A 25,922-nucleotide genomic window follows, 5' to 3' on the forward strand; every position below is an offset into this window, starting at 1 on the left:
AAGTCCAATAATTCCAAGACAATCAGTAACTGCTCATTAGAGAAAGCAATAATAAACAAAACATTAAGTCTTTGACAACAATGATGAAGGGATAATCCTATATGGTTCCTAATTCTCTATTCAGATAGTCTACGAACATCCTTTTCACGCTGTCAGCATCAGAAGGCGGAGGTCGCCCACTCAAACTTGTTTGCCCCGTTAACTTGATGAACGTACGCCGTAGTCTACGTAGTTCAGGCAACCCGACAGGTCGGGAAATATCGATACTTGGTAAACCCCGACCGGTAGAAATACCAGCAAGTGGTCCTCCAATGGCTTGGGATTGTGCTTCCACAATAACATTAATCACCTCCTGTGTAGCTTTGTCCATCTCATACAAAGAATTTGCGTCTGAAAACCGCATATTTTGCGTAGCGATCGTAGGCTGCAAAACTTTAACATCACATGATTTCGAGTCCACTTTTTTTGTCAAATAAGAAACTGCATCTGCAATGGCAACACATGATTTCTCCACTCCATCAATTTGAGGCCTCAACTCGAACAACGGTGAATCCCATCGGTTTCTTCTATCCGGATTCTCGAACCTTCTAACTAAATCCTCAAATATGACATCATTATACGCAGCCTCTCCTTTCTCCCTACGTTCCTCGTTCCATTTCCTACACTGCATATCCTCAACATCGCAATAAACGACACAATACCGTATCCCCGCAGCACGAGCCAAACACCATAGCTCGTACCGGTAACCCTTGATACTATTCAAAGAATCCACTATAATGATATTATCTTTGGACACAGATCTATCAACTTCGGACCGGAGAACTCCCCTCAAGTTCTTCTCGGCCGGCATATTAGAATAACTTTGATTGCGGTCTAGATGAAACGAAGCTTCATCAATGATCCTCACCGTCTGTTTGCATTCCGAATCATTCAGAGCTTCAGCCAGGCATTTTGCAGCCGTGGATTTCCCACTGCAGGGTTGTCCACAAATTACCACCAGCGCCATTTTCTCTTGAATACAAAAACTGGGTTTCGCTATCGACAACTTAGCTGCTCAGACAATAAAAAAATTATTCAAAAGTCAAGATTGCTCATATGACTTGCTAAAACTGTAAATATTCTTCAATATTTTCAGATTAAAAGATAAATACTCTTTACATTCGGTTGAAACAAAATTAGATTCCCTTCATTGAATCATGATTTAAGAAAATTATAATCTAATTAGAAACATGTCTAATCTATGTACCCTAGACTAAATGGATAAACAGAACTAAGTTCCACGCCGTTTTGCAGCAAACCCCAGAATCAAGGTAAAATGAAATATCAAAACAACACAAAAAAAGAACTTATAAAATTAGTGACAAATCAGAACAACGCAAAAAGGGAAAGTTTCAAATTGATAATTGAAGGAGGTGGAGATGTTACCTTAGCGTAGATTTGAATTGCAGCTGCTAGCGAGAAGTAGGGGACGGGAGGGAAGAGCAGTCTATGATACGAAAGAAATAAGGGAAAGTATGAGTTATATATAAGGTAAATATACATTTTAGGCACCTAAATTTAGCTTCAATGTTCAATTTGGTACCTCAACATTTTATTACTCCAATTAGTCACCTCAACTTGTATTCTATTATAAAAGTTAAAATAAAGTACAACTTCGTTAAAAAAATTAAGGGTTGAGATTCTAAGTGATACATGAGTTTAACTTACTGGTTAAATCTATATTTATAGTTTCTTTAACCAATTTGTTTTAATCAATCAAATTTGTATATCAATCTAAATTAAGAAGATAAATTTGGATATCAACTTTTATTTTAATTAATCTGAGATAAGTACAAGATAGTATCTGTTCAAAAATAACTCTCAACCATTCGACATTGATCTTTCGTACCCCTAACATTGCCAGTACTCAAACTCAAAACCTCAAAAAATATCAACAATTTCTTTACTACCACCAAAGTCACAGGGTTTACTGCTTGGATATCAACTTAAACGTGAAAGTACGAGCCATTCAAATCCATCCCGTGAATGTATGACATTATTGTTTTATTTAGGTTTTTTTTACCACCGATGTCATAATGTCGCATAAACTATGCTTATATCCTAATTCAAGGACTATTTTATAACTTTTCATAATTGAAAATATAGCAAAAATATATATCTTATAAAAAACTATTAGCCAAACTTTTAACATGATGCACGAACATGTTAACTACAATTGTTTCCAAAATTCCAATTATATTGCAAAATCAGAATCACAACATGCATGAATATCAATATCTTATTCGATAAAACTTGCGTGAGCCAAAAATCCAGTGTTTTCTGTAAAATACATGTCGAGAATATCTAAATTAAATATTAGATAGGATCAGTTTTAATTAGATAGAATTAGTTTTTATTATGTTGCTAATTTTATGCATCTTTTTATGTAAAGTTGTTACATTGTAAACTCTATTTAAGTCAGTCATATTCAGCAGAAATAAACACGATTTATTCTGAACAAGTTTTTTTTTTCTTTATGGTGTCAGAGCCGAAATGGCCAAATTCTACGATGATACCTCTGGTATCGACTCTATGAGTTCTACTCGCTCACCTTCAATCACCCTAAACACTGAATCCTTCCAAAACATATCCATCACTTCTCACAAGTTGAATGGAAATAATTTCTTACAGTTGTCACAATCTGTGAAACTGTTTATTCGTGGCCGTGGAAAATTCGGCTATCTCTCAGGTATCACTACGAAACCTGCCGAAGAAGAAGAATCTGAAAGATGGGAGGCAGAAAACTCGATGATTATGTCTTGGCTCATAAATTCCATGGATCCGAGTGTAGGGAGAACTTATCTCTTCCTACCTACTGCTCATGACATTTGGAATGCTGTGAACGAGACCTATTCTGATCTCGGGAACGCAGGACAATGGTTTGAACTAAAAACTCGATTATGGAGGCTAAAACAAGGAGAAAAAATTGTCACTCAATACTACACTGAACTCAAGACCTTGTGGCAAGAGGTTGACATGTTCAGCGACTATGAATGGAGTTGTGCTAAGGACAGGGCTCTATTCCAGAAGATGGTGGAAAAAGAACGCGTCTTCGAATTCCTTGTCGGCCTTAACAAGGAATTGGATGAAGTCAGAGGGCGCATCCTTGGTCGTGAACCACTACCAAGCACAAGAGAAGTCTTCTCCGAAGTCAGACGAGAGGAGAGCCGGCGGACAGTCATGCTTGGAGGCCACTCACCAAATCCCACCGAGTCTTCTGCCTTGTTCTCAGGTCAGCCACCACGTCGCAACGATCGTCGGAACGACAGAGATCGGCCAATCTGTGAGCACTGCAACAAGCCGGGACACACTAAAGCCAAGTGTTGGAAGCTACACGGGAAGCCAGCCGAGAATTTTTCAGCCAATCGAAATTCTCGTAATGCAAAGGGATTCCATGCCTCATCTGAAGATGCTTTTGAAGAGCCGAAACCTGCCTCAGAACTGTCTGCCTTCAGCAAAGAACAGGTAGAGCAATTGTATCAACTAATGAGTTCTCATTCCATAACCAACACTCCTAACCCATCATCTTATATTGCCTCTTCATCATTAGCCCAGAAAGGTACATATCCTACAGCTTTCATAGCCGGTTCTAAATCAAACCCTTGGATCATAGATTCAGGGGCAACAAATCACATGACCGGTAATTCCTCCATATTCTCATCTTATTTTCCTTTATCTGGTAATCTGAAGGTAAAAATTGCTGATGGCTCCCTAACCTCTATAGCTGGAAAAGGCTCTATCATTATTTCTCCATCTCTCACATTACTAAATGTCCTACATGTCCCAAAGCTCTCTTGCAATCTCATATCTGTTAATCGTATTATTCATGATTGCAAATGCATTGCTACAATAACATTTGCTGGATTTGAATTTCAGGACCCTTGTTCGGGGAAGATGATTGGCAATGCTAAGGAGGTTGATGGACTTTATCACTTGGTCACGGACAATCCTTCAAATAAACAAGTTCAGAAACCGAGATGCTTTACTACCTTGTCTTGTGAGAATGAAATAATGTTGTGGCATTATAGGTTAGGCCATCCTAGTTTTAATTATTTGAAATATTTGTTTCCAAATCTTTTCAAAAAAAGGGACGGTTTTTCTTTTCAGTGTGAAGCTTGTGAATTGGCAAAACATCAAAGATCTGTTTATCCATCTTTAAAGTATATGCCATCAAAACCTTTTTCTCTTGTGCATAGTGATATTTGGGGCCCTTCACGAGTAAAAACAGCCTCAGGATCTAGATGGTTCATCACATTCATTGATGATCACACTAGAGTCACGTGGATTTATTTACTAAAACAAAAATCCGAGGCAGCAAGTGTTTTCAAAAATTTTCACTCACTGATCAATACTCAGTTTCAAGCAAATATTCAAGTTCTTAGAACCGATAATGGTCGAGAATATTTTAATGCAATCTTAGGTGATTTTTTGAAACAAAAAGGAATTATTCATCACAGTTCTTGCGTTGATACTCCCCAACAAAATGGAGTTGCTGAAGAAAAAATAGGCATTTATTAGAGGTGACTAGGGCTTTACTGTTTGCTATGAATGTTCCTAATCGTTTTTGGAATGAAGCACTCTTAACAGCGTCTTATTTGATAAATCGAATGCCTACAAGAGTTCTTAATTATATTACTCCTTTGCAAGCTCTAAAGAATATGTTTCCTGAAAATAGATCTTTCACTGATTTAACACCTAAAATTTTTGGTTGCATTGCTTTTGTTCATATACACGGCCAAAATAGAGGAAAACTCGATCCCCGAGCACATAAATGCATATTTCTAGGTTTTTCACCAACACAAAAAGGGTATAAATGCTTTGATCCTAAATCTGGGAAGTATTATGTGAGTATGGATGTCACGTTTTTTGAAAAACAACCTTTTTTTGACAAAAACTCTCTTCCGGGGGAGAATGACTCTGAAATGAGTTTTTGGGAACAAACATCCTTGCCAAAATTGGTTGTAAATAGCTCAGTGGAACCAATTCATATTTCCGTAACTAATCCTAGGATTTCACAACCTATAAATTCACAACCTCGTGAGACTCAGGTAGAAACCAACTTGGAACCACCTACTGAACTTCGTGTTTATTCTAGACGGATGACTCGACCAAATAATGTTCCACCGGTCCCCAAGGTATGTCAGCCATCGGACTCGACTATGGTCCAAGGTACGACTTCTCTTTCTCCTATTTCTTCTCCAAATTTAGAGCCTTCTACAGAATTCTTTGAACCCATAGCCTTGCGCAAAGGTGTTAGATCATGTACCACAAAACATCCAATATCCAATTTCTTATCTTATAATAAACTCTCTCCAGATTTCAAAGCTTTTTCCACCAGGATTATGGATGATGCACTACCTAAGTCGATACATGAAGCTCTAGAAGTTCCGAGATGGAGAGAGGCAGTTTTTGAGGAGTTAAAGGCCCTGAAGAAGAATGACACGTGGGATCTAACTCCTTTACCTGAGGGGAAACAATCTGTAGGCAGCAAGTGGGTGTTCACCATCAAATACCATGCAGATGGCTCGGTCGAGAGATACAAGGCAAGACTCGTAGCACGAGGCTTCACTCAGACATACGGCCTTGACTACGAGGAGACCTTCGCACCTGTGGCCAAACTAAACACCGTACGTGTCCTACTCTCACTAGCCGCCAATCTGGATTGGACTCTCAGACAGTTTGATGTGAAGAATGCGTTCCTAAACGGTGAGCTAGAGGAAGAGGTGTTTATGGAAGTTCCTCCAGGCTTTGATGAATTGAAGAAGGATGGCAGGGTCTGCAAGCTAAAGAAATCCATTTATGGATTGAAACAATCTCCGAGAGCCTGGTTCGAGAGATTCACGAGAGCTGTGAAACAACATGGTTACACTCAGGCCCAGTCTGATCATACTATGTTCTACAAACACAATAATGGTAAAATTGCTATTTTAATTGTGTATGTAGATGACATTGTTATGACAGGAGATGACACAGTAGAGTTGGAGTCGTTGAAGAACTTCTTATCCAACCAGTTTGAAGTCAAGGATCTAGGACAACTCAAGTATTTCCTTGGAATGGAGGTGGCTAGATCCTCAAAAGGTATAATTATCTCGCAAAGGAAATATGTCCTCGATATCTTGAAAGAGACCGGATTACTCGGATGTAAACCAGTGGCGACTCCTATTGACCCGAATCAAAAACTCGAAAAAGAAGATGGTGCTGAGCCTGTGGACAAGAATCAGTATCAGAAACTGGTAGGGAAACTGATTTATTTGGCTCATACGAGACCAGATATTGCATTTGTTGTGAGCTTGGTTAGTCAGTTTATGCATTGTCCCTCAGAAAAACACTCCAAAGCTGTTTACCGGATTCTTCATTACTTGAAAGGGAGCCCTGGTAAAGGAATCTTGTTTTCGAAGAATGGAAGTCGAAGAGTGGAGATCTTCACTGATGCTGATTGGGGCGGAAGTTCTACAGACAGAAGATCTACTACCGGTTATTGCTCCTTTGTCTGGGGCAACTTAGTTACTTGGAGGAGCAAGAAGCAACCAGTTGTCTCTAGAAGCAGTGCGGAGGCCGAGTTCAGAGCCATGGCGCAAGGAGTATGTGAGTTGTTATGGCTTAGGAGGATCTTAGAGGAGCTGAAGGTTGAAAGAGATAAACCGATGAAGTTGTATTGCGACAACAAATCGGCAATCAGTATTGCTCAGAATCCTGTACAGCATGACAGGACCAAACATGTCGAAATAGATCGATATTTCATCAAGGAGAGGCTGGAAAATGGCGATATCTACATACCGTTTGTTCCATCATCAGAGCAGCTCGCCGATGTTCTCACCAAGGGACTGTTTACTACGATGTTCGAAGGATTTCTGTCCAAGCTGGGAATGATCGATATCTATTCTCCAGCTTGAGGGGGGTGTCGAGAATATCTAAATTAAATATTAGATAGGATCAATTTTAATTAGATAGAATTAGTTTTTATTATGTTGCTAATTTTATGCATCTTTTTATGTAAAGTTGTTACATTGTAAACTCTATTTAAGTCAGCCATATTCAGCAGAAATAAACACGATTTATTCTGAACAAGTTTTTTTTTTCTTTAATACATGCTGCTATATTATAGTCATAGCTAAAAAGTTTAATCGTACGTCACAAGAACTCAAAAGGCGTGACTCGGATTAAGTTCGAATATGCAGCCTCGAAAAGAATCAATAAGTATGTTTTCATCCAGATTATGACCTGCAAAAACCAGGATTTTAGTAAAAATAAGGTTTTGAAAGTAGAAAAAAAAAAGTTTGGCGCACAGGAAATTGGCTTTAATCGAGTATATTACCAATAAAAACTATCTGGTTCGTCCTCTTTTCCTCGTTTCTCCATTGGCGGGCCGGAACAATATCGTATATCTCTCTTACAGCCTGTAGAAATGTTGAACAACGGATGGTTTGTAAAAGAAATTTGATAGTACCAACAGCAAACTACTTTCAATGAAGCAAATAAATAGCATGTAAGATTACCTGCAAAGTATGTAGATGATCAGAGTCTCGAATACTTAAAACCCCTTTGCATCGATATACATCCATGTCATACTTTTTATCCCAAAGAATCTCCTCGATCCATAATCGAACCTAAAACATAAAACCAGGAATCATGGAAAAGTTTAAATCTCTAACCGATATTCATGTATTTGAGGAAACAAAGTAACATGGATTGTCACAGAACCTTAGAGGGGAAGCTCACAAAATATGAAAAGTTACTTCTAAGGATGCTGTAATTTTGGAATTTGAGCAACTAAGACTTAAACTGAGAAATAGATTCCACCGAAACGCAGTAAAATTATTAAAAGAAAATTATAAATGAGTTCAGCTATAGGCTTGTCTCAGCCATCTACCAAACACATGAAGCCTCGTGTTTGTGACGATGAAATATGGCTGCAAGTTATCCGTCTAATTACCAGACTTCTCGGAAACTGTTAAAGTACATCGACTTATAAGTGAATGAATCTGATAAGCCTTGTCAAGGAAATACCTTATGAAGATCGACACCCTCCATCTGCCTAATGCATAATGTGCGCACACCGCTATCATGAAGATCTCGGGAAGAGATAGTTTTGCTTTCTTCTAAGAGGGCTTCCAAATGAGAGGCATGCTTTGAGGAACCAAAATGCGTAGTATTAGTTAGAAGAGAGGACAGCGTGCTCTAAGAAAATGTATACTATGATGACTGAGTTTTGCAGGACTAACCATATGCCCGTCGGTTCAGGATCTGAGACAAGTCTATTTCACACCGAACTGAACGAACAATATTGGCTAGGGAGTTTATGCTACATATCTCATTCTCCAGCTCCTCAAGAGCACCTTCAGACTCCTCTTGAGAAACCAAATCAACCTTGTTAAGAATCACAACATCCTACAAGAAAGGACAAAACGTTTAGCGGAACCAACAAATATCAGATAATAATTGAAATGTCAATCTAGGCATTTGTAAAAGGCTGCAAAAGGCGGTTCCCATAGGATGTAATACATAAGACAAGAGATCAGAAGTACCGCATATGCTATTTGAAGAAATGCTTCAGGAAGCGAGGAAGAATCACGATGCCTGTTTAGCTGAAAACGCAGGTTTTTGGCATCTACAACCTACTCGAGCAGCAAAAAAAAAAAAAAAAAGAGAGACAACGAAGACAGTGTTGGTTTTTCAAGTAATCTTTCTTCAGCACATAAGAACCTATCAATAACTCAAGCTTCACAACATCTAATCAGACATAAGCAATCGACTGCTGTGTATACATACAGGTAACATGAGCAAAATATACATACAAACAAAAACCTCAAACTAATACGCAACAGATACCCCTCAACAAGTAATCAACGTTCAGCATATTATAAAAGTACTTACCATAATACCATATAAATATATTGATTAATGAGAACGATAAAACAAAAACTCCAGAAAGAAAAGGACAATAAGGAGTCTAAATGCCATTCAAAGACCACCTAATCAAAGTCATTGAATATATATCCGAGACACTAAATGTACTTAGTTACTTACTGTAACTATAGAATCAAGCTTGACTGAAGATTCTAGTTGATCATCCAGCCAAAGAACAGATGCCAGAGGAGCAGGGTTAGCTAACCCAGTGGTCTCTAACAATATGTGATCAAGTCTAATAAAAAAAATCAAAGGTCATCATATCACAAAATAACCCAAACGTTGTTAAAAATCAAAGGGTGAAATTGGGTAGTTTTACCTTTTCTTCATTTGAACAAGCTGTTCCAACGCTTGAACCAAACTATGTTTAACAGTGCAACAAACACACATTAGCTAGCTCAACCCATTCTTCAACAAGGGCACCGCTTTCTCCTTCGTTTATCATAGCCCTTTCGACTCCAATCTCTTCACCAAACTCATTCAAAATCACAGCTATCCTTTTCCCATGTTGGGCATTCAATATATAATTAACGAGCTGACACCACCACCCCACCGCCAAAAAAAATTGAAGTTACAACTAAGCTATAATCAGGTAGAAAAAAAGAAGGAACTAACAAAAAGTTTGATTACTGTGGATTTGCCAGCACCGAGGTAGCCAGTGATGACGGTTACCCCAACTGAAAAAATTTCGTCTTGAGGTTGCTCTGTAACGGACTGGGGTGATTCCTCGACAGTTTGATCAATTCGAATAGCAAGAGGTGGCTCTTCTTGGTCGTCAGCCATTTTTCCTTTTCCTTTGCTGTCTCGGAGACGAAGGTACTGCGGATTTTTGGAGAAAATTGGACCTTTTGATCATTTTCTTAATCCAGTGATAGTTTTGGGCTTCGGCTAAATTTACTATACAAAAATTTAAAGGTCTATTTTAAAAATAGGAATATAAAGTGTATTATTCTTTTTCTATTTAATTATTTAAGGTATTTTTTATTAAAATAAATATTAAAATATACCACTTTTTATTTAGATATTTAAATTTAATATGTGATATCAATTAAAAAATATTTTATGTATCAAAAGCAAGAAGATGATATATTTTAAGTATCTATTTTAATAGAAAAATAATTTAGGTCATTCGGTGAAAAATGTGATATATTTGAATATCTACTTTGATCAAAATAAATATTTTAAATACTTAAATAATAAATATGATAAACTTTAAATACTTATTTATAAAATAAGTTAATTTTAAACAAAAAATATATAATAAAATATAAGAATAAACTACAAAAAATATCATTGAATTTTAGGTTATATCACCATATATGTTAAATTAATTATCAAAATTAACTAAAAATGATAAAAAAAATAATTAAAATGAAACATTGTGACTAAGTTTGCAAAAAGAATAATTTAATGATCAAAAGTATAAAATAATAATAGTTAGATGACTTAAAAATATAGTTTACATATTTTAAAAATCAATTGTAGTATGAATTGCAGACGGTTAGAAAAGATTTTCCGTTGGATATTTATATTTAATTTTCGAGTTCTCCAAGGAACTATGATAGTGGAGATGTGGCTGAAAGGTGATCACCCCAATCCAGTTGATATTTGTTGCTGTCTTTGGAGTTATTTCGGCCGAGAAAAACAAGAAAACAACATAGTGGTCATTCCCATTGCCATTGGCAAAACAAATATTAAAAACCAGAGGAAAAAAAAACATCATTAGAACAAGAAAAAGAACACAATATATATACTTACACGTACATAGATGCAGAAACCAAAGAGGAAATTAAGACAATATCTTCTTTATGTTAGAGAAAAAGAAACATGCATTCAAGGAGTGGCATTGCTTTGACAATAGCATTATTGGTTCTTGGAATCCAACATCAGCAGAGCCAGTTTCCCAAAGGGCTTTGTTTTTGGAACAGCCTCTGCTTCATACCAGGTCTTGGTCTTTTTAGTTTCTTTTCTCTCTCTATTTTGTTATTTTTCCTTTCATGCCAAACTCTGTATGTGATTTGGGTATTGTTAGTTTTATCTAATCATGTAGTTCACATGGCAAAACGGATTTTATAGTGATAATTTGATAAGTTTAATGTCTAGTTTGTAACTTTGAAAATTCAATAACCAAAATGAACCATTTGAACTATGCATCAACTGTTCCATTAGTGATACACATGACTTCATGCTGATATGGGGACAGAGAGGAAGAATAGTTATGTAAAAAATGTTGTACCTTCTTTAGATACAGAAGATAAAATCTTGAGATTAAAATCGTACATTGACACATTTGACGTACAAAATCGAACTTATTGAGGGGTTCGCGACCGACTAGTTAATGTATGACACATCGTAAACTTCTTTCGAAGGTGTCAGAATAGTTACCTTAATATTTGAATTATGATCACTTTGGTTATCTATTTTTCCAGTATGAGGGAGCAGTGAAGGAGGATGGAAGGGGACAAACTATTTGGGATACATTTTCACACTCTACAGGTATTTACATTTATCCTCAATTAGCAGTTTCTGGTCTACGTTGAACGTATAACCATATTCCATGGTTGCAGGGATAATTCTTGATCGAAGTAATGCTGATGTTGCCGTAGATCAATACCACCGTTACATTGTAAGCCTAGCGAAACGAAACATTTGCAGTTTACTCATCAAATTACTCTTTTTAGTTTCAGTGGCATGCCATTTTTTGTTTTCCCAGGAAGATATACAACTCATGAAAGACATGGGGATGGATGCTTATCGGTTTTCGATAGCTTGGTCTCGGATATTCCCTAGTAAGTTTGCACCTTTGGTGTTTTAAAAAAGTTTCGTGTCTATTTCACTTTCAGTCGAAGCTTTAGTATGGAAGAAATGAAAAATGGTGAAAATGGTAACAGTTTTGTAATTCTTGGAACAGATGGTAGTGGAGAAATCAATCAAGCAGGTGTGGATCATTACAATAATCTCATCAATGCTCTGCTTGCTTAAGGTATTGTTCACCATTGTCTGGACAAGGAATCTGATATGTGTGTGTATATAAATAGAAGCTTTTTTATGGTGTTATGACGCAGGAACTGAACCATATGTAACACTCTACCATTGGGATCTCCCTCAAGCATTGGAGGACAAGTACCTTGGATGGCTCGATCGCCAAATTATGTGAACAACGTTCTTTACGCATGAAATTATCTTTGAAAATCATCTGTATATATATATTATTGTTCTTAATTTTTACCGAGTAATGAACATGGCTCCGGACATTTGCAGAAAGGACTTTGCTTTGTATGCTGAGACGTGCTTTGAGAAATTCGGCGACAGGGTGAAGCACTGGATCACATTTAACGAACCTCATTCGTTCTCCATACAAGGATATTATACAGGATTCGAAGCACCAGGGCGCTGCTCGACAGGGTTCTGCAGGTTCGGAAACTCTTCGACTGAGCCTTACATTGTTGCCCACAATGTCCTTCTCTCCCATGCAGCAGTTGTAGATATTTATAGGAAAAACTACAAGGTAGAAAATTTGGGTTCCTTTAGCTGTTCGGTTTCACTTCGGACCTGGACTGTGTAGGCAACATCAGTAGTTTCACATTTTCTGCAACATACTATGCAGGATAAACAAAATGGATCAATTGGGATATCATTGGATGTTAAATGGTACGTACCAGAGACAAATGCAATAGAAAACATTGAAGAAACTCAAAGGGCCCAAGATTTTCAGCTCGGCTGGTAATTGCAATCACTTTCATTCGTTTCTTGCAAATACTATCAAGTTCTGGTTGTAGTGATGTTATGCCAAAATCCCCTTGCAGGTTTCTAGACCCATTGATCTTCGGAGATTATCCGAGCTCGATGAGAAGCCGAATTGGAACTCGACTGCCAACTTTTACAGAATCCGAGTCATCTCTTCTAGAGGGATCATTAGATTTTGTTGGCATCAATCATTACACTACATATTATGCAAGTGAAAATGCAACTAATACGATCGGTGATCTACTTAACGATGTTGTATCGGATGCCAATGCCTATGCTATACGTAAGTATGCATTTCATTACTTGAATTGATCATAGTATTTAGTCGCTATCCTTAACCATTTGACTGAAGATACTGCTTTGTTGCAGCTTTCGATAAAGATGGGAAACCTATAGGAGATGTGGTATACGATTCGAACTTTCATCTATCGTCTCACGAACTACTGATTCCGACCGATATTTTTCATTAGTTTTACAATCAATTCGAAAATCCGATATCATTTCCGCTTTCTTTTTACTTCATTTAATTGCAGGCAAATTCTATATGGTTATACATTGTACCCTATGGCATGAGAAGCTTGATGAATTACCTCAAGGAGAAGTATGGAAACCCTGTAGTCATTATCACAGAAAATGGTATACATACATACATACATACATACATACATACATACATACATACATACATACATACATACATACATACATACATACATACATACATACATACATACATACATACATACATACATACATACATACATACATACATACATACATACATACATACATACATACATACATACATACATACATACATACATACATACATACATACATACATACATACATACATACATACATACATACATACATACATACATACATACATACATACATACATACATACATACATACATACATACATACATACATACATACATACATACATACATACATACATACATACATACATACATACATACATACATACATACATACATACATACATACATACATACATACATACATACATACATACATACATACATACATACATACATACATACATACATACATACATACATACATACATACATACATACATACATACATACATACATACATACATACATACATACATACATACATACATACATACATACATACTGTAGACACCCATTTTCGTCTCATTTTTTATATATACATATATATATAATATAGTTTTGAAAACATATTTGAAACATTTATATATTATATAGTTTTTAAAACACTTTGAAAATAAATATAATATATAGTTTTTAAAACGTTTTTAAGAAAATATATTATACGGTTTTAAAAAACATTTTTAAAATAAATATAATTTTTTAAAAAGAAACATTTTGAAAACATATATATTATATAGTTTTGAAATCATTTTAAAAAACTTATAATATATAGTTTAAAAAAAAAACATTTTGAAAACTATATAATTTTGAAAACGTTTTTAAAAATATATATAATATATAATTTTAAATACTTTTGAATATATATATTATATAGTTTGTAGAAAATATTTCATATTATTATTGTTATCGTTGTTGTTTATTTTTATTTATTTATTTTTATTAATTTTATTTTCATTTTAATTGTCCAGGTCTATTTTGGGGTCCAAGTGAGCCAAGTCGGGCCTGAGCCAGCCCAGTTTCTGAGCTAGGGTTTCTCAACTTAGTCCCAGCGCCGCATGGCTTATAGCCGTTAGATCGAGCAGTGATCAACGGCTCAGATCGCGTGATTGCTAGGGTTCTGAAGCCCTAAAAGCTTCATCAAATGCGCAGCCAGATCTGGACCGTTGGATCTGACCCAATCCAACGGTCGAGATCAAGGGTTCCAGAAGATCTAAAGTCACCGGCCAGCCGAGGATTCCGGCCACGTGCGGCACCAAAATCGGAGCTACTCGGACTGAACCATCCGAGATCACCGAAAACTACCCCGGAAAATCCGGGATCGACCCCAAGATAGCCGGAAACAGCCCCCATCGGGACTGTATAAATACACAACAGTACCCACGACGAAGGGGAGGATCGAAAGCCATAGCCACAATAAACCAAGAGCGAACCAGAAGAAACACAATACCCACGACGAACATCACAACACCACAACATCAATACAGCATCAACAATACAAAACACACGAAAACAGAACCAAACAGACATCAGTAAGCAAACCACAATAGAAGCAGTAAACAACCAAAAGCCAAGCAAAATAAGGAGCAAGCACCGGGAAGACGAAAAGCCTCGTCGGGAAGAAGGTAAACTCGAGGGTTTTTTTTTAGATCTACTCCGATCGGTGAAATTATTGGGGGTATAGGCTTCGGGTTAGTGTTCGCTGCGTGGAGGGGATCATTTTGGTAGGCTTGGATTTATTTCGGCCACCGCTAGCGGTGGCCGGCGTGGTGGCCGGCGCAGCGGAGGTGGCAGCCGGACAACCCCAGGCGAGAGAGCCTCAGAGAGATCATTTTCTCTCAAAATTATGAGAGATGAGTGAAATGAAAATGAGAGAAAATTAGGGGTTTTAAGCCTTTTATATACGAAGGACCAGAGTGCAATTACAGGATTGTCAAATCCTTTCCGCCGTCCCTGATACTTTGAGTCGCAATTCATTTTGGTCACTACCTGTAAAGTTGCCTCCGAATTTCTAATTTAATCAATTTGGTCCATGCTTATATTTTTTATATTTCGTGAATTGGCACCTAACTTTTTCTTTTCTCTTTTGTAGTTCATTTTAATACCAATCTAGTCCATTAATTTCAATTTGTCTCAATTTGATCCTCTAAGTCGATACCTTATTCTTTTTTTATGTTTTTTGATTTATCTAACACTTGTCTATTATTATATTTTCTAACATTTTTGACTTTTTTAGAAGAACTCCAACCAATCAAAGGTAAGTAATGTGAATCGAGTTTTTAAATTTAAATTTTAAATTTTCGTAACTAAGGCAACCGACAAATTAATTGGTACCGAAAGGGCGGTTCAAGGGTGCTAACCCTTCCTTGACCGTAATCGACTCCCGAACCCGACACGTTTCTGGTACAACGCAGATCAGGTAAGATGGTGTCCGACCCACCTAAATTCATTTTAAATGGTCGGTGGCGACTCCCAACCCAATCATTCAAGTCGAAGCCCAATTCCGGGGCCCAACCCGAAAGACGGTTACGACAGCTTGGCGACTCCACTGGGGACAGGTAAGTGAGTCAGGCCAGAATTAATTTTCGGTTGTCTTTTTATGCGAAAATTGTAAATTTAAATTTAAATTTATTTATTCGATTCCAGTTATTTACCTTTGATTATTTTTGAAATAAATAGTTGTACTAACATTTTTTTCAATGATTTCAGATTTTTGAAAAGTTTCCATCTCTGGCTCTATACCCGAGCTCCGAACCCTTTTAAGTGGGGGTGAAAGCGACGCCTTCGTGTGAATTTATTCACCGTGCGGGCCTAGCAAGTAGCCTTCGGGATTCATATACCTTATGCCTTCGTGTGAATTTATTCTCCGTATGGGCATAAGGGAATGTGTCCTCTCGAGTTTAACTTAGTCCACACAAGCCTGTGATGGGTTTAGGACTAAGGGTCTGGCAAGCCCAAGGGGGCACCGGCAAGGAGAACTCGAGTACCGTTTTTTAGAACCTAAACCGGGAGAGTACAGGGAATTAGAGCCCGCCCCAAAACCTCATTCCAAACCCTAGGATATTTTATTTCCTACTTTATTTTCTGTTCAAAGCATGCGAACTAGACAAATATGCGGTTAGGATTTGTTTGAAATTAGCATACGGGATAGAGATCATGTCCGGATAGGAATTAAAGCATGTGGGGTAGATATCATGTGGGGTAGGATTTGTTTTTTATTTTTATTATTGTTTTGATTTACCTCACTAACTCTTTTATTTTTTGTCTTCTTTTATTATGTTTTTATCATTCGCATCATTTAAAACGGGGTGTTGATCCACCAAAAATGTGTTTGTTAAACGTAAATAATCTGCATTAATGGGCAAAGGGGTTATAATACAAAGAGATAAAAAGCTCAGAAGTCCAACCGTGATCAAAGAATACTCAAAGGCAAAGTTGCAGGGGCAATACGAGGAAAAGGTCACTGACTCGGTCGCTCCTTTCGAAAATACAAGAACAAGATAGTGAAACACTAGCTGAGCTAGATGCCATTACTGACGAATTCAAGAAGCAAGCTTTGGATAGTTTCTCTCGATGGAGGGCTCCAATGACACTTTCGTTAGAAACAAGCTCGGTAGAAAGTGAAAGTCGAAGATGCAGTCCTTCGAGATCTTTTTTTGGGGCAAACATCTCATTATTTGCACATTTTAGCCAAAGGAGCCGGAATGGTTCGACAGGATATTCAACTAGTGAAAAAGACGAATCAACTTGTCAGAAGCTGTACAGGATTCGTACCATCAAAAAGAGTTTTTTGTCTCTTCAGACGTAACACTTTTGTCACCAATAAGGGTTATTCAGAATAACAGACACATTTTTTGGATCAATGCCTCGAACATTTCATGCATCATATATTTAGACATTTTGCATTTCTTATTTTCTTTGCATTTTGTTATTTTCTTTGCATTCACATTAACTAACATAAACATGTCTCATCAAAGGGAACAAATACTGGATACACCGCCTCAAGCATTGGACACACCCCATCCACATAACACTCGTTTGAAGAAGAAGAGGATGGAAGCCAGAATTACACAAATCGAGGAGAATATGTTAAAACTACAGAAGGAGCTAGAAGACAAGATAAACCAGAACAGTCGAAATACTCTGGAAACAATCACAAAGAACCAAGAGTCCTTGGTTGATCAGATCGTTGCCAAGTTAGTTGGCTTACAACAGACCAGTGCGCCTGGGGCAGGTTCATCGGAAGGGGTAACTATAAACCTACCCCACAGGTGGTTATCTCACCTGAAATCTTACCAGAACTTCGAGGGGACTCATCTGCTGCAAAAGCAAAGCCCTCGTCCTCTGTATTCAACCCTAAGAACAATCCGGGTTATTACCATGTACCGGATTTGGACGAAGAGGTAAAAGCGAGGAAGATGGAGAAAAAAATCAAACAATTGGAGGACCAAATGAATATAGTCAAAGGAGACCGTGACTACCATGAAATCGATGCAGCGGAACTTAGTCTAGTCCCGGACTTGGTTCTTCCCCCGAAATTTAAGTCCCCGGAGTTCGAGAAGTTTGACGGGAATAGTTGCCCATCCACTCACATCACCATGTTCTGCCGAAAGATGACAGGATATGGAGGAAACGACCAACTTCTGATCCACTGCTTTCAGGATAGTCTGTCGGGCTCAGCCATTCGGTGGTACAACCAGCTAAGCCGATCAAATATCAAGACCTGGAAGGACCTGGCCAAGTCATTTCTGGAACAATACAAGCATAACAATGACATAAGGCCAGATCGAGTTATGCTACAAAACATGGAAAAGAAGCATAACGAGAGTTTCAGGCAGTACGCACAAAAATGGAGGGACTTGGCTGTGCAAGTTCATCCACCGTTAGATGAAAAGGAAACTCGGAAACTTTTCGTGCAGACTCTGAAGGCTCCATACTTCGGGCATCTGGTGGCGATCACATCAGGAAGCTTTTCAGACTTGGTTATGGCCGGAGAAATGATTGAGTCGGCCATAAAGCAAGGCAAGATTAAGGATGGGGAAGCCAGTAAGAAGCCTCCTATGAGGGAGAGGGATGGAGAGGTTAATAACATCAAACACTCCAGCAAAGGTGTTACAATCTCCAGCCCAAAATCAACTGCAGCTGTACCGTTAGGTACTTCTAAACAAGATTCCAGGAGGGAAAGGGAACATTTCGACCCAATTCCCATAACCTACAAAGAGCTTTACCAGCAACTTCTTGACACACATGTGGTGTCACCATATCCAGTAGAACCCATGAAGCCCCCATACCCCAAGTGGTATGATGAGAATGCGTATTGTGAATATCACGGCGGAGTCCCAGGGCACACAATTGAGAACTGTTACGCATTCAAGAGGGTTGTACAAAAGATGCGTAACCAGAACTGGATCGACTTCAACAACTTGGGGGCATCCAAGTGAGGGATATCATTTCATCATTTGAGGCATTCTGTTTGACCTTGTTTTTCTTCCATTTTTTCTCAAGTTTTTGTAAAGACATTTTAATCAAATTTATGTTACTTTAAAAGATGTTAAGCAATGGATCATATGTGCAAATTTGCAATTCTTTGCATATCATTTGAATTAAGAAACTCTGTAAACGGTTCAAAGTTACGAATCTTTGACAAAGTAACATGATTTAAAACAAGGACTTTGACCTTATCCAGAATATACCCTCAAACACCATACCCCGCTCTTGTAATTAACCAATATACCCTTTTCCTTTCATAAGGTGCGGACAACATGGGGCATCATTTGCATATGACAATTACTATGTTTGTTATTTAAGACGTTCAATGACGATGATGATCTTTACAAATGAAAGAGTCGAGTAGGTGAATCCAGTTTAGGTCAGTTGCTTGAAAATTGAACTCTAAAGATGAGATTCCTTGACTTTCAAAAACACCTAGGCTATAACAGGTTCTTTTTGACAATCTTAGGAAATTAAATCCGTAAAAACTGAGCTATTCCGCTAAGGCAATTGGTTATAGAGGAAACTTGAAAGCCCTGGCCTTATGAGTAGATTACGTTCAAACCATGACATTGCTCGGACACTTGGCAATTCGGTGTTTGCTCCACTGCTCTTGTCAGGCTGAAGACTCTGTGATGAGATGAACCCTTCAGTTAACTTGATAACAGTAATTATAATACTAAGCTGTCCCTCTAAAGCAATTGGTTGAACGCCCCGGCTTTATGGATTGTGCTAGCCAGACAATGGCAAAGTAAATGAAATTTATCTAAAATGGACTAAGGGAGTTAAGGAACACCTGTTATAGTCAACTACACACGAGCACTCAAGAATCTCATTTTTAGACCGATATTTTTTTTGCACTGCCTTTGTTGGAAGAACCTACAAAGCTTGAACAAATGAAAGATTCCAGAGGACTGAGATAAAAGGTCTAGTAATTGATCATGCTAGTTGCGTCATTTTTTCCGCACCCAATTAAAGTACCAAAGCATGTTGTGATATTTAAAAAATGACATTTTTTACCAAAAAACCTTAGAAAGGAGGCCAACCTAAAGCCGACTCGTCCCTTTGAACATTTGTCAAAGATTTGTAACTCTAAAAGCATTAAAAGAGCTCTTGATTCCTTTGATATTTTTTTGAACTCACATTTACAATCTGATTCAATTGCGAACAATACTTTACATTTCTCTCTCCTGAAACAAGAAAAATGAGAAAAACATTTTCAAACAGAACAATCTCAGATATGAAATGTCTGTAAAGCCCAAGCCCGAGAGGCAAATGGGGCACGATCGATTCCATGGACCAGATTGGCAGGCAAAGCACGAGACTCCATCCAAGAAATAACACATAATTTATTCATATTGCATGCATATTAGACATACTTAGGTGCATCACATTCATCATTTTAGCATACATAATTTTGCAGCTTTTAGAGTCAAGCTTCGACTTCAGGAGGAAGGTTACTCGAATTGCAAGCACCTTTAAACAACGATGGTGTAACTCAGCAGCAAGAAGCTACACCTCAACCGACTTTACATAACTACAAATCTCAGAACCAATTCCAGATGGGTTCGAGAACCAGTTCAGATCAAATCTAGTTCGGTTCAAACCCACCAGGAGCAACATGTTTTCAGTTAACACTTTCAAGCCAGATTTCAATTCCACGACGGAAGATATCCGGCTGTCAGAATTTATCAGTAGGTTTTCCCAGACCAGCTTAGGGGAACCACTGGAAGAATCATGACCGTTTTCAACCCGTAAAGAGAAGCCATTTTTAAACAAACTATTTGCAGCTTAGCTCAAGGCCAGAAGGGCTATCTGCCCACCAAGACCTTCGAGTTCGACTACGTTCAGCTTCGAAAGCACATCATTTGCAGTATAACTTAAGTCGAGAAGGGTTATCTGCCAACTAAAGACCCTTAAGTTCGATTACACTCAGCTTCAAGGGCATATCATTTACAGCATAACTCAAGGCTAGAAGGGTTATCTGTCACCAAAGACCTTTGAGTTCGACTACGCTCAGCTCCAAGGCACATCATTTGCAGAATAGCTTAAGTCGAGAAGGGCTATCTGCCAAAGACCCTCGAGTTCGACTACGTTCAGCTTCGAAGGCACATCATTTGCAGTATAACTTAAGTCGAGAAGGGCTATCTGCCAACTAAAGACCCTTAAGTTCGATTACACTCAGCTTCGAGGGCACATCATTTGCAGCATAACTCAAGGCTAGAAGGGTTGTCTGCCAACAAAAGACCTTTGAGTTCGATTACGCTCAGCTCCAAGGCATATCATTTGCAGCATAACTTAAGTCGAGAAGGGTTATCTGCCAACAAAAGACCTTCGAGTTCGACTACGCTCAGCTCCAAGGCATATCATTTGCAGCATAGCTTAAGTCGAGAAGGGCTATCTGCCAAAGACCCCCAAGTTCGATTACACTCAGCTTCGAGGGCACATCATTTACAGCATAACTCAAGGCTAGAAGGGTTATCTGTGACCAAAGGACCTTCGAGTTCGACTACGCTCAGCTCCAAGGCACATCATATGCAGCATAGCTTAAGTCGAGAAGGGCTATCTGCCAAAGACTCCCGAGTTCGATTACACTCAACTGCGGGGTCATATCATTTACAACATAGCTCATGGCAAGAAGGGCTATTTGTCAATAAAATTGTCGAGTTTGACTCTATTCAGCTCGACGATACTTCAATCACACTACTGTTCGGCTGCAATCAAGGTTTTCAAGTCGAGAAGAAGACCTGGGTTAACCGTGTCTTAGTGACAAGAAACTGCTTTCCGACAGCATAGCTTAAATCGAGAAAAGCTATCTGTCAACGAATACCTTTCGAGTTCGATGTCATTCAGCTCAAAGGTCTATCAACCATATGGTGGAGTCAAAGAACTACTTCCTAGTCGAATGTTTAACCAAAGTCTTTAAATCGAGAAGAAGACCGAAGTTAATTGCAATTTGGCAACGAGAAGCCACATTCCAATTTCAAATTCCGAACTACGACTTTTTCATTTCGAGATGGACTCGACTTCGCTACGAATGAGCCATTCATAACCCCATTCGATAGGGAGTTGTTCTATTCAATCTTCAACTCCACCGGACGAAAATTTGTGTCTTTTTGTCTTTGTCCTATTTTTCGTTCCACGAATTCATTCCACGAAAAATGACAAAGAGGGGCAGCTGTAGACACCCATTTTCGTCTCATTTTTTATATATACATATATATATAATATAGTTTTGAAAACATATTTGAAACATTTATATATTATATAGTTTTTAAAACACTTTGAAAATAAATATAATATATAGTTTTTAAAACGTTTTTAAGAAAATATATTATACGGTTTTAAAAAACATTTTTAAAATAAATATAATTTTTAAAAAGAAACATTTTGAAAACATATATATATTATATAGTTTTGAAATCATTTTAAAAAACTTATAATATATAGTTTAAAAAAAAAACATTTTGAAAACTATATAATTTTGAAAACGTTTTTAAAATATATATAATATAATTTTAAATACTTTGAATATATATATATATAGTTTGTAGAAATATTTCATATTATTATTGTTATCGTTGTTGTTTATTTTTATTTATTTATTTTTATTAATTTTATTTTCATTTTAATTGTCCAGGTCTATTTGGGGTCCAAGTGAGCCAAGTCGGGCCTGAGCCAGCCCAGTTTCTGAGCTAGGGTTTCTCAACTTAGTCCCAGCGCCGCATGGCTTATAGCCGTTAGATCGAGCAGTGATCAACGGCTCAGATCGCGTGATTGCTAGGGTTCTGAAGCCCTAAAAGCTTCATCAAATGCGCAGCCAGATCTGGACCGTTGGATCTGACCCAATCCAACGGTCGAGATCAAGGGTTCCAGAAGATCTAAAGTCACCGGCCAGCCGAGGATTCCGGCCACGTGCGGCACCAAAATCGGAGCTACTCGGACTGAACCATCCGAGATCACCGAAAACTACCCCGGAAAATCCGGGATCGACCCCAAGATAGCCGGAAACAGCCCCCATCGGGACTGTATAAATACACAACAGTACCCACGACGAAGGGGAGGATCGAAAGCCATAGCCACAATAAACCAAGAGCGAACCAGAAGAAACACAATACCCACGACGAACATCACAACACCACAACATCAATACAGCATCAACAATACAAAACACACGAAAACAGAACCAAACAGACATCAGTAAGCAAACCACAATAGAAGCAGTAAACAACCAAAAGCCAAGCAAAATAAGGAGCAAGCACCGGGAAGACGAAAAGCCTCGTCGGGAAGAAGGTAAACTCGAGGGTTTTTTTTTAGATCTACTCCGATCGGTGAAATTATTGGGGGTATAGGCTTCGGGTTAGTGTTCGCTGCGTGGAGGGGATCATTTTGGTAGGCTTGGATTTATTTCGGCCACCGCTAGCGGTGGCCGGCGTGGTGGCCGGCGCAGCGGAGGTGGCAGCCGGACAACCCCAGGCGAGAGAGCCTCAGAGAGATCATTTTCTCTCAAAATTATGAGAGATGAGTGAAATGAAAATGAGAGAAAATTAGGGGTTTTAAGCCTTTTATATACGAAGGACCAGAGTGCAATTACAGGATTGTCAAATCCTTTCCGCCGTCCCTGATACTTTGAGTCGCAATTCATTTTGGTCACTACCTGTAAAGTTGCCTCCGAATTTCTAATTTAATCAATTTGGTCCATGCTTATATTTTTTATATTTCGTGAATTGGCACCTAACTTTTTCTTTTCTCTTTTGTAGTTCATTTTAATACCAATCTAGTCCATTAATTTCAATTTGTCTCAATTTGATCCTCTAAGTCGATACCTTATTCTTTTTTTATGTTTTTTGATTTATCTAACACTTGTCTATTATTATATTTTCTAACATTTTTGACTTTTTTAGAAGAACTCCAACCAATCAAAGGTAAGTAATGTGAATCGAGTTTTTAAATTTAAATTTTAAATTTTCGTAACTAAGGCAACCGACAAATTAATTGGTACCGAAAGGGCGGTTCAAGGGTGCTAACCCTTCCTTGACCGTAATCGACTCCCGAACCCGACACGTTTCTGGTACAACGCAGATCAGGTAAGATGGTGTCCGACCCACCTAAATTCATTTTAAATGGTCGGTGGCGACTCCCAACCCAATCATTCAAGTCGAAGCCCAATTCCGGGGCCCAACCCGAAAGACGGTTACGACACATACATACATACATACATACATACATACATACATACATACATACATACATACATACATACATACATACATACATACATACATACATACATACATACATACATACATACATACATACATACATACATACATACATACATACATACATACATACATACATACATACATACATACATACATACATACATACATACATACATACATACATACATACATACATACATACATACATACATACATACATACATACATACATACATACATACATACATACATACATACATACATACATACATACATACATACATACATACATACATACATACATACATACATACATACATACATACATACATACATACATACATACATACATACATACATACATACATACATACATACATACATACATACATACATGCATGCATGCATGCATGCATGCATGCATACATACATACATACATACATACATACATACATACATACATACATACATACATACATACATACATACATACATACATACATACATACATACATACATACATACATACATACATACATACATACATACATCTTAAATGATCCATTTTTATTCAGCCATTACCAGAAGAGCTAAATTTTCATTATTTGTGATTCTATAATAGGAATGGATGATCCAAATAGCATATCTATCCCAATTGAAGATGTTTTGAAGGATGAGAAAAGAATCAAATATCACACTGATTACTTAACTAACCTGCTTGCTGCTATCGAGTACGATAACGATACCCTTACGTATATGATGTGTTATTCGAATTTTTCATTTTTTTCTCGAATTGTCCGTATCCGACACTTATGTTTGACACCTAACATTATGATGCAGGGAAGATGGTTGCAATGTTAAAGGGTATTTTGCATGGTCTCTGCTGGATAACTGGGAATGGTCTGCTGGATACACTTCGAGGTTTGGTCTATATTTTGTGGACTATCATGATAACCTCAAGAGATACCCTAAAAACTCCGTTAAATGGTTCAAGAACTTCCTGGAATCTGCTTGTTCATAATATATGTATCGAACACGAATATATATTTTTCATTTAAGGTGAATGACAACTGTCGTTTTGATGTCAAAATAAATTCCTTCTTCTCAATAATATATAAGAAAGAAATACGTAGTAAAGAGAAGTAAGGATCGATTCACATGGAGTTAGAAAATTCCCAAATTTCGGTTTGAATTGTTTTGACCAAGCGATATGCAGTAGATACAATAGGATTGATAAAAAGGATTAAATAAGAAAAAACAATTTAGAGTAAAAATAAATAAAATAGAGAAGAAATATGGTAAAAACGGCCTCAAGCCTCGCTTTGACACAATTTATTTCGGATCATCGAATTAGACTTTCCCTTCGGGATTCACATCGGTTACTTTGTCTACAAATACAATCTTCGTGACTCTACTTTGTATACCGAATACCCAAGGCAATCTTTGATTCCGGCTTCAGAAATTGATCTGATCAATATCAATTGTCGTAGATCAATAATCGTTTAAGTTCGTGAAGACCGACTTGGATTGTTATTTCAATAACTACTAATTACGATCTCAATTCCCCCTTAGCAAGGCAATCTCGCCAAGTGTCTTTCCAGAAAGTCGAATGTGCTTTCAATAAGTCGATCATTCCTCCCATACATTTAATCGCAACAATATCTTGACACAAGTCAATCTTTGATTTAAAAAACTATTTTGATTTTGGAATTAAACACAGAGATTGAGAGAGATATTCCGAAGTTATTCAAGTGCTTTTCAATTCTCACGTTGGAATTGAGTCATTGCTTTAGATCTCGGCTTATGAGAAAATTAGCTAAGAATGACAAAAGTCATACTTAGCATATT

The 25,922-nt window shown here is 37.5% G+C and overlaps 1 protein-coding gene and 2 pseudogenes across 1 annotated transcript; 1 reads left to right on the plus strand and 2 right to left on the minus strand.

Annotated features, from left to right (window-relative positions):
- LOC120156438 (protein KTI12 homolog) lies at window positions 1–1,485 on the minus strand. Its single transcript, XM_039167753.1, has 2 exons — window positions 1,426–1,485; window positions 1–1,050 (listed from the first exon to the last, which is right to left on the minus strand). The coding sequence occupies exon 2, from the start codon at window positions 1,004–1,006 to the stop codon at window positions 98–100; it is 909 nt and encodes a 302-aa protein (XP_039023684.1). The 5' UTR covers window positions 1,007–1,050; window positions 1,426–1,485; the 3' UTR covers window positions 1–97.
- A 5,588-nt stretch (window positions 1,486–7,073) lies between these two features.
- LOC120156439 lies at window positions 7,074–9,771 on the minus strand (annotated as a pseudogene).
- Window positions 9,772–10,677: 906 nt separating this feature from the next.
- On the plus strand, window positions 10,678–25,095 carry LOC120156478 (annotated as a pseudogene).
- Window positions 25,096–25,922: the final 827 nt, after the last annotated feature.

The sequence above is a fragment of the Hibiscus syriacus genome, unplaced genomic scaffold (genome assembly GCF_006381635.1).
Source record: "Hibiscus syriacus cultivar Baekdansim isolate YM2019G1 unplaced genomic scaffold, ASM638163v2 tig00111220_pilon, whole genome shotgun sequence".
NCBI classification, from domain to species: domain Eukaryota; kingdom Viridiplantae; phylum Streptophyta; class Magnoliopsida; order Malvales; family Malvaceae; genus Hibiscus; species Hibiscus syriacus.

Bases quoted from the DNA above. Each gene is read 5' to 3' on its own strand.
- LOC120156438 (XM_039167753.1), bottom strand. From the start codon at position 1,006: ATGGCGCTGGTGGTAATTTGTGGACAACCCTGCAGTGGGAAATCCACG.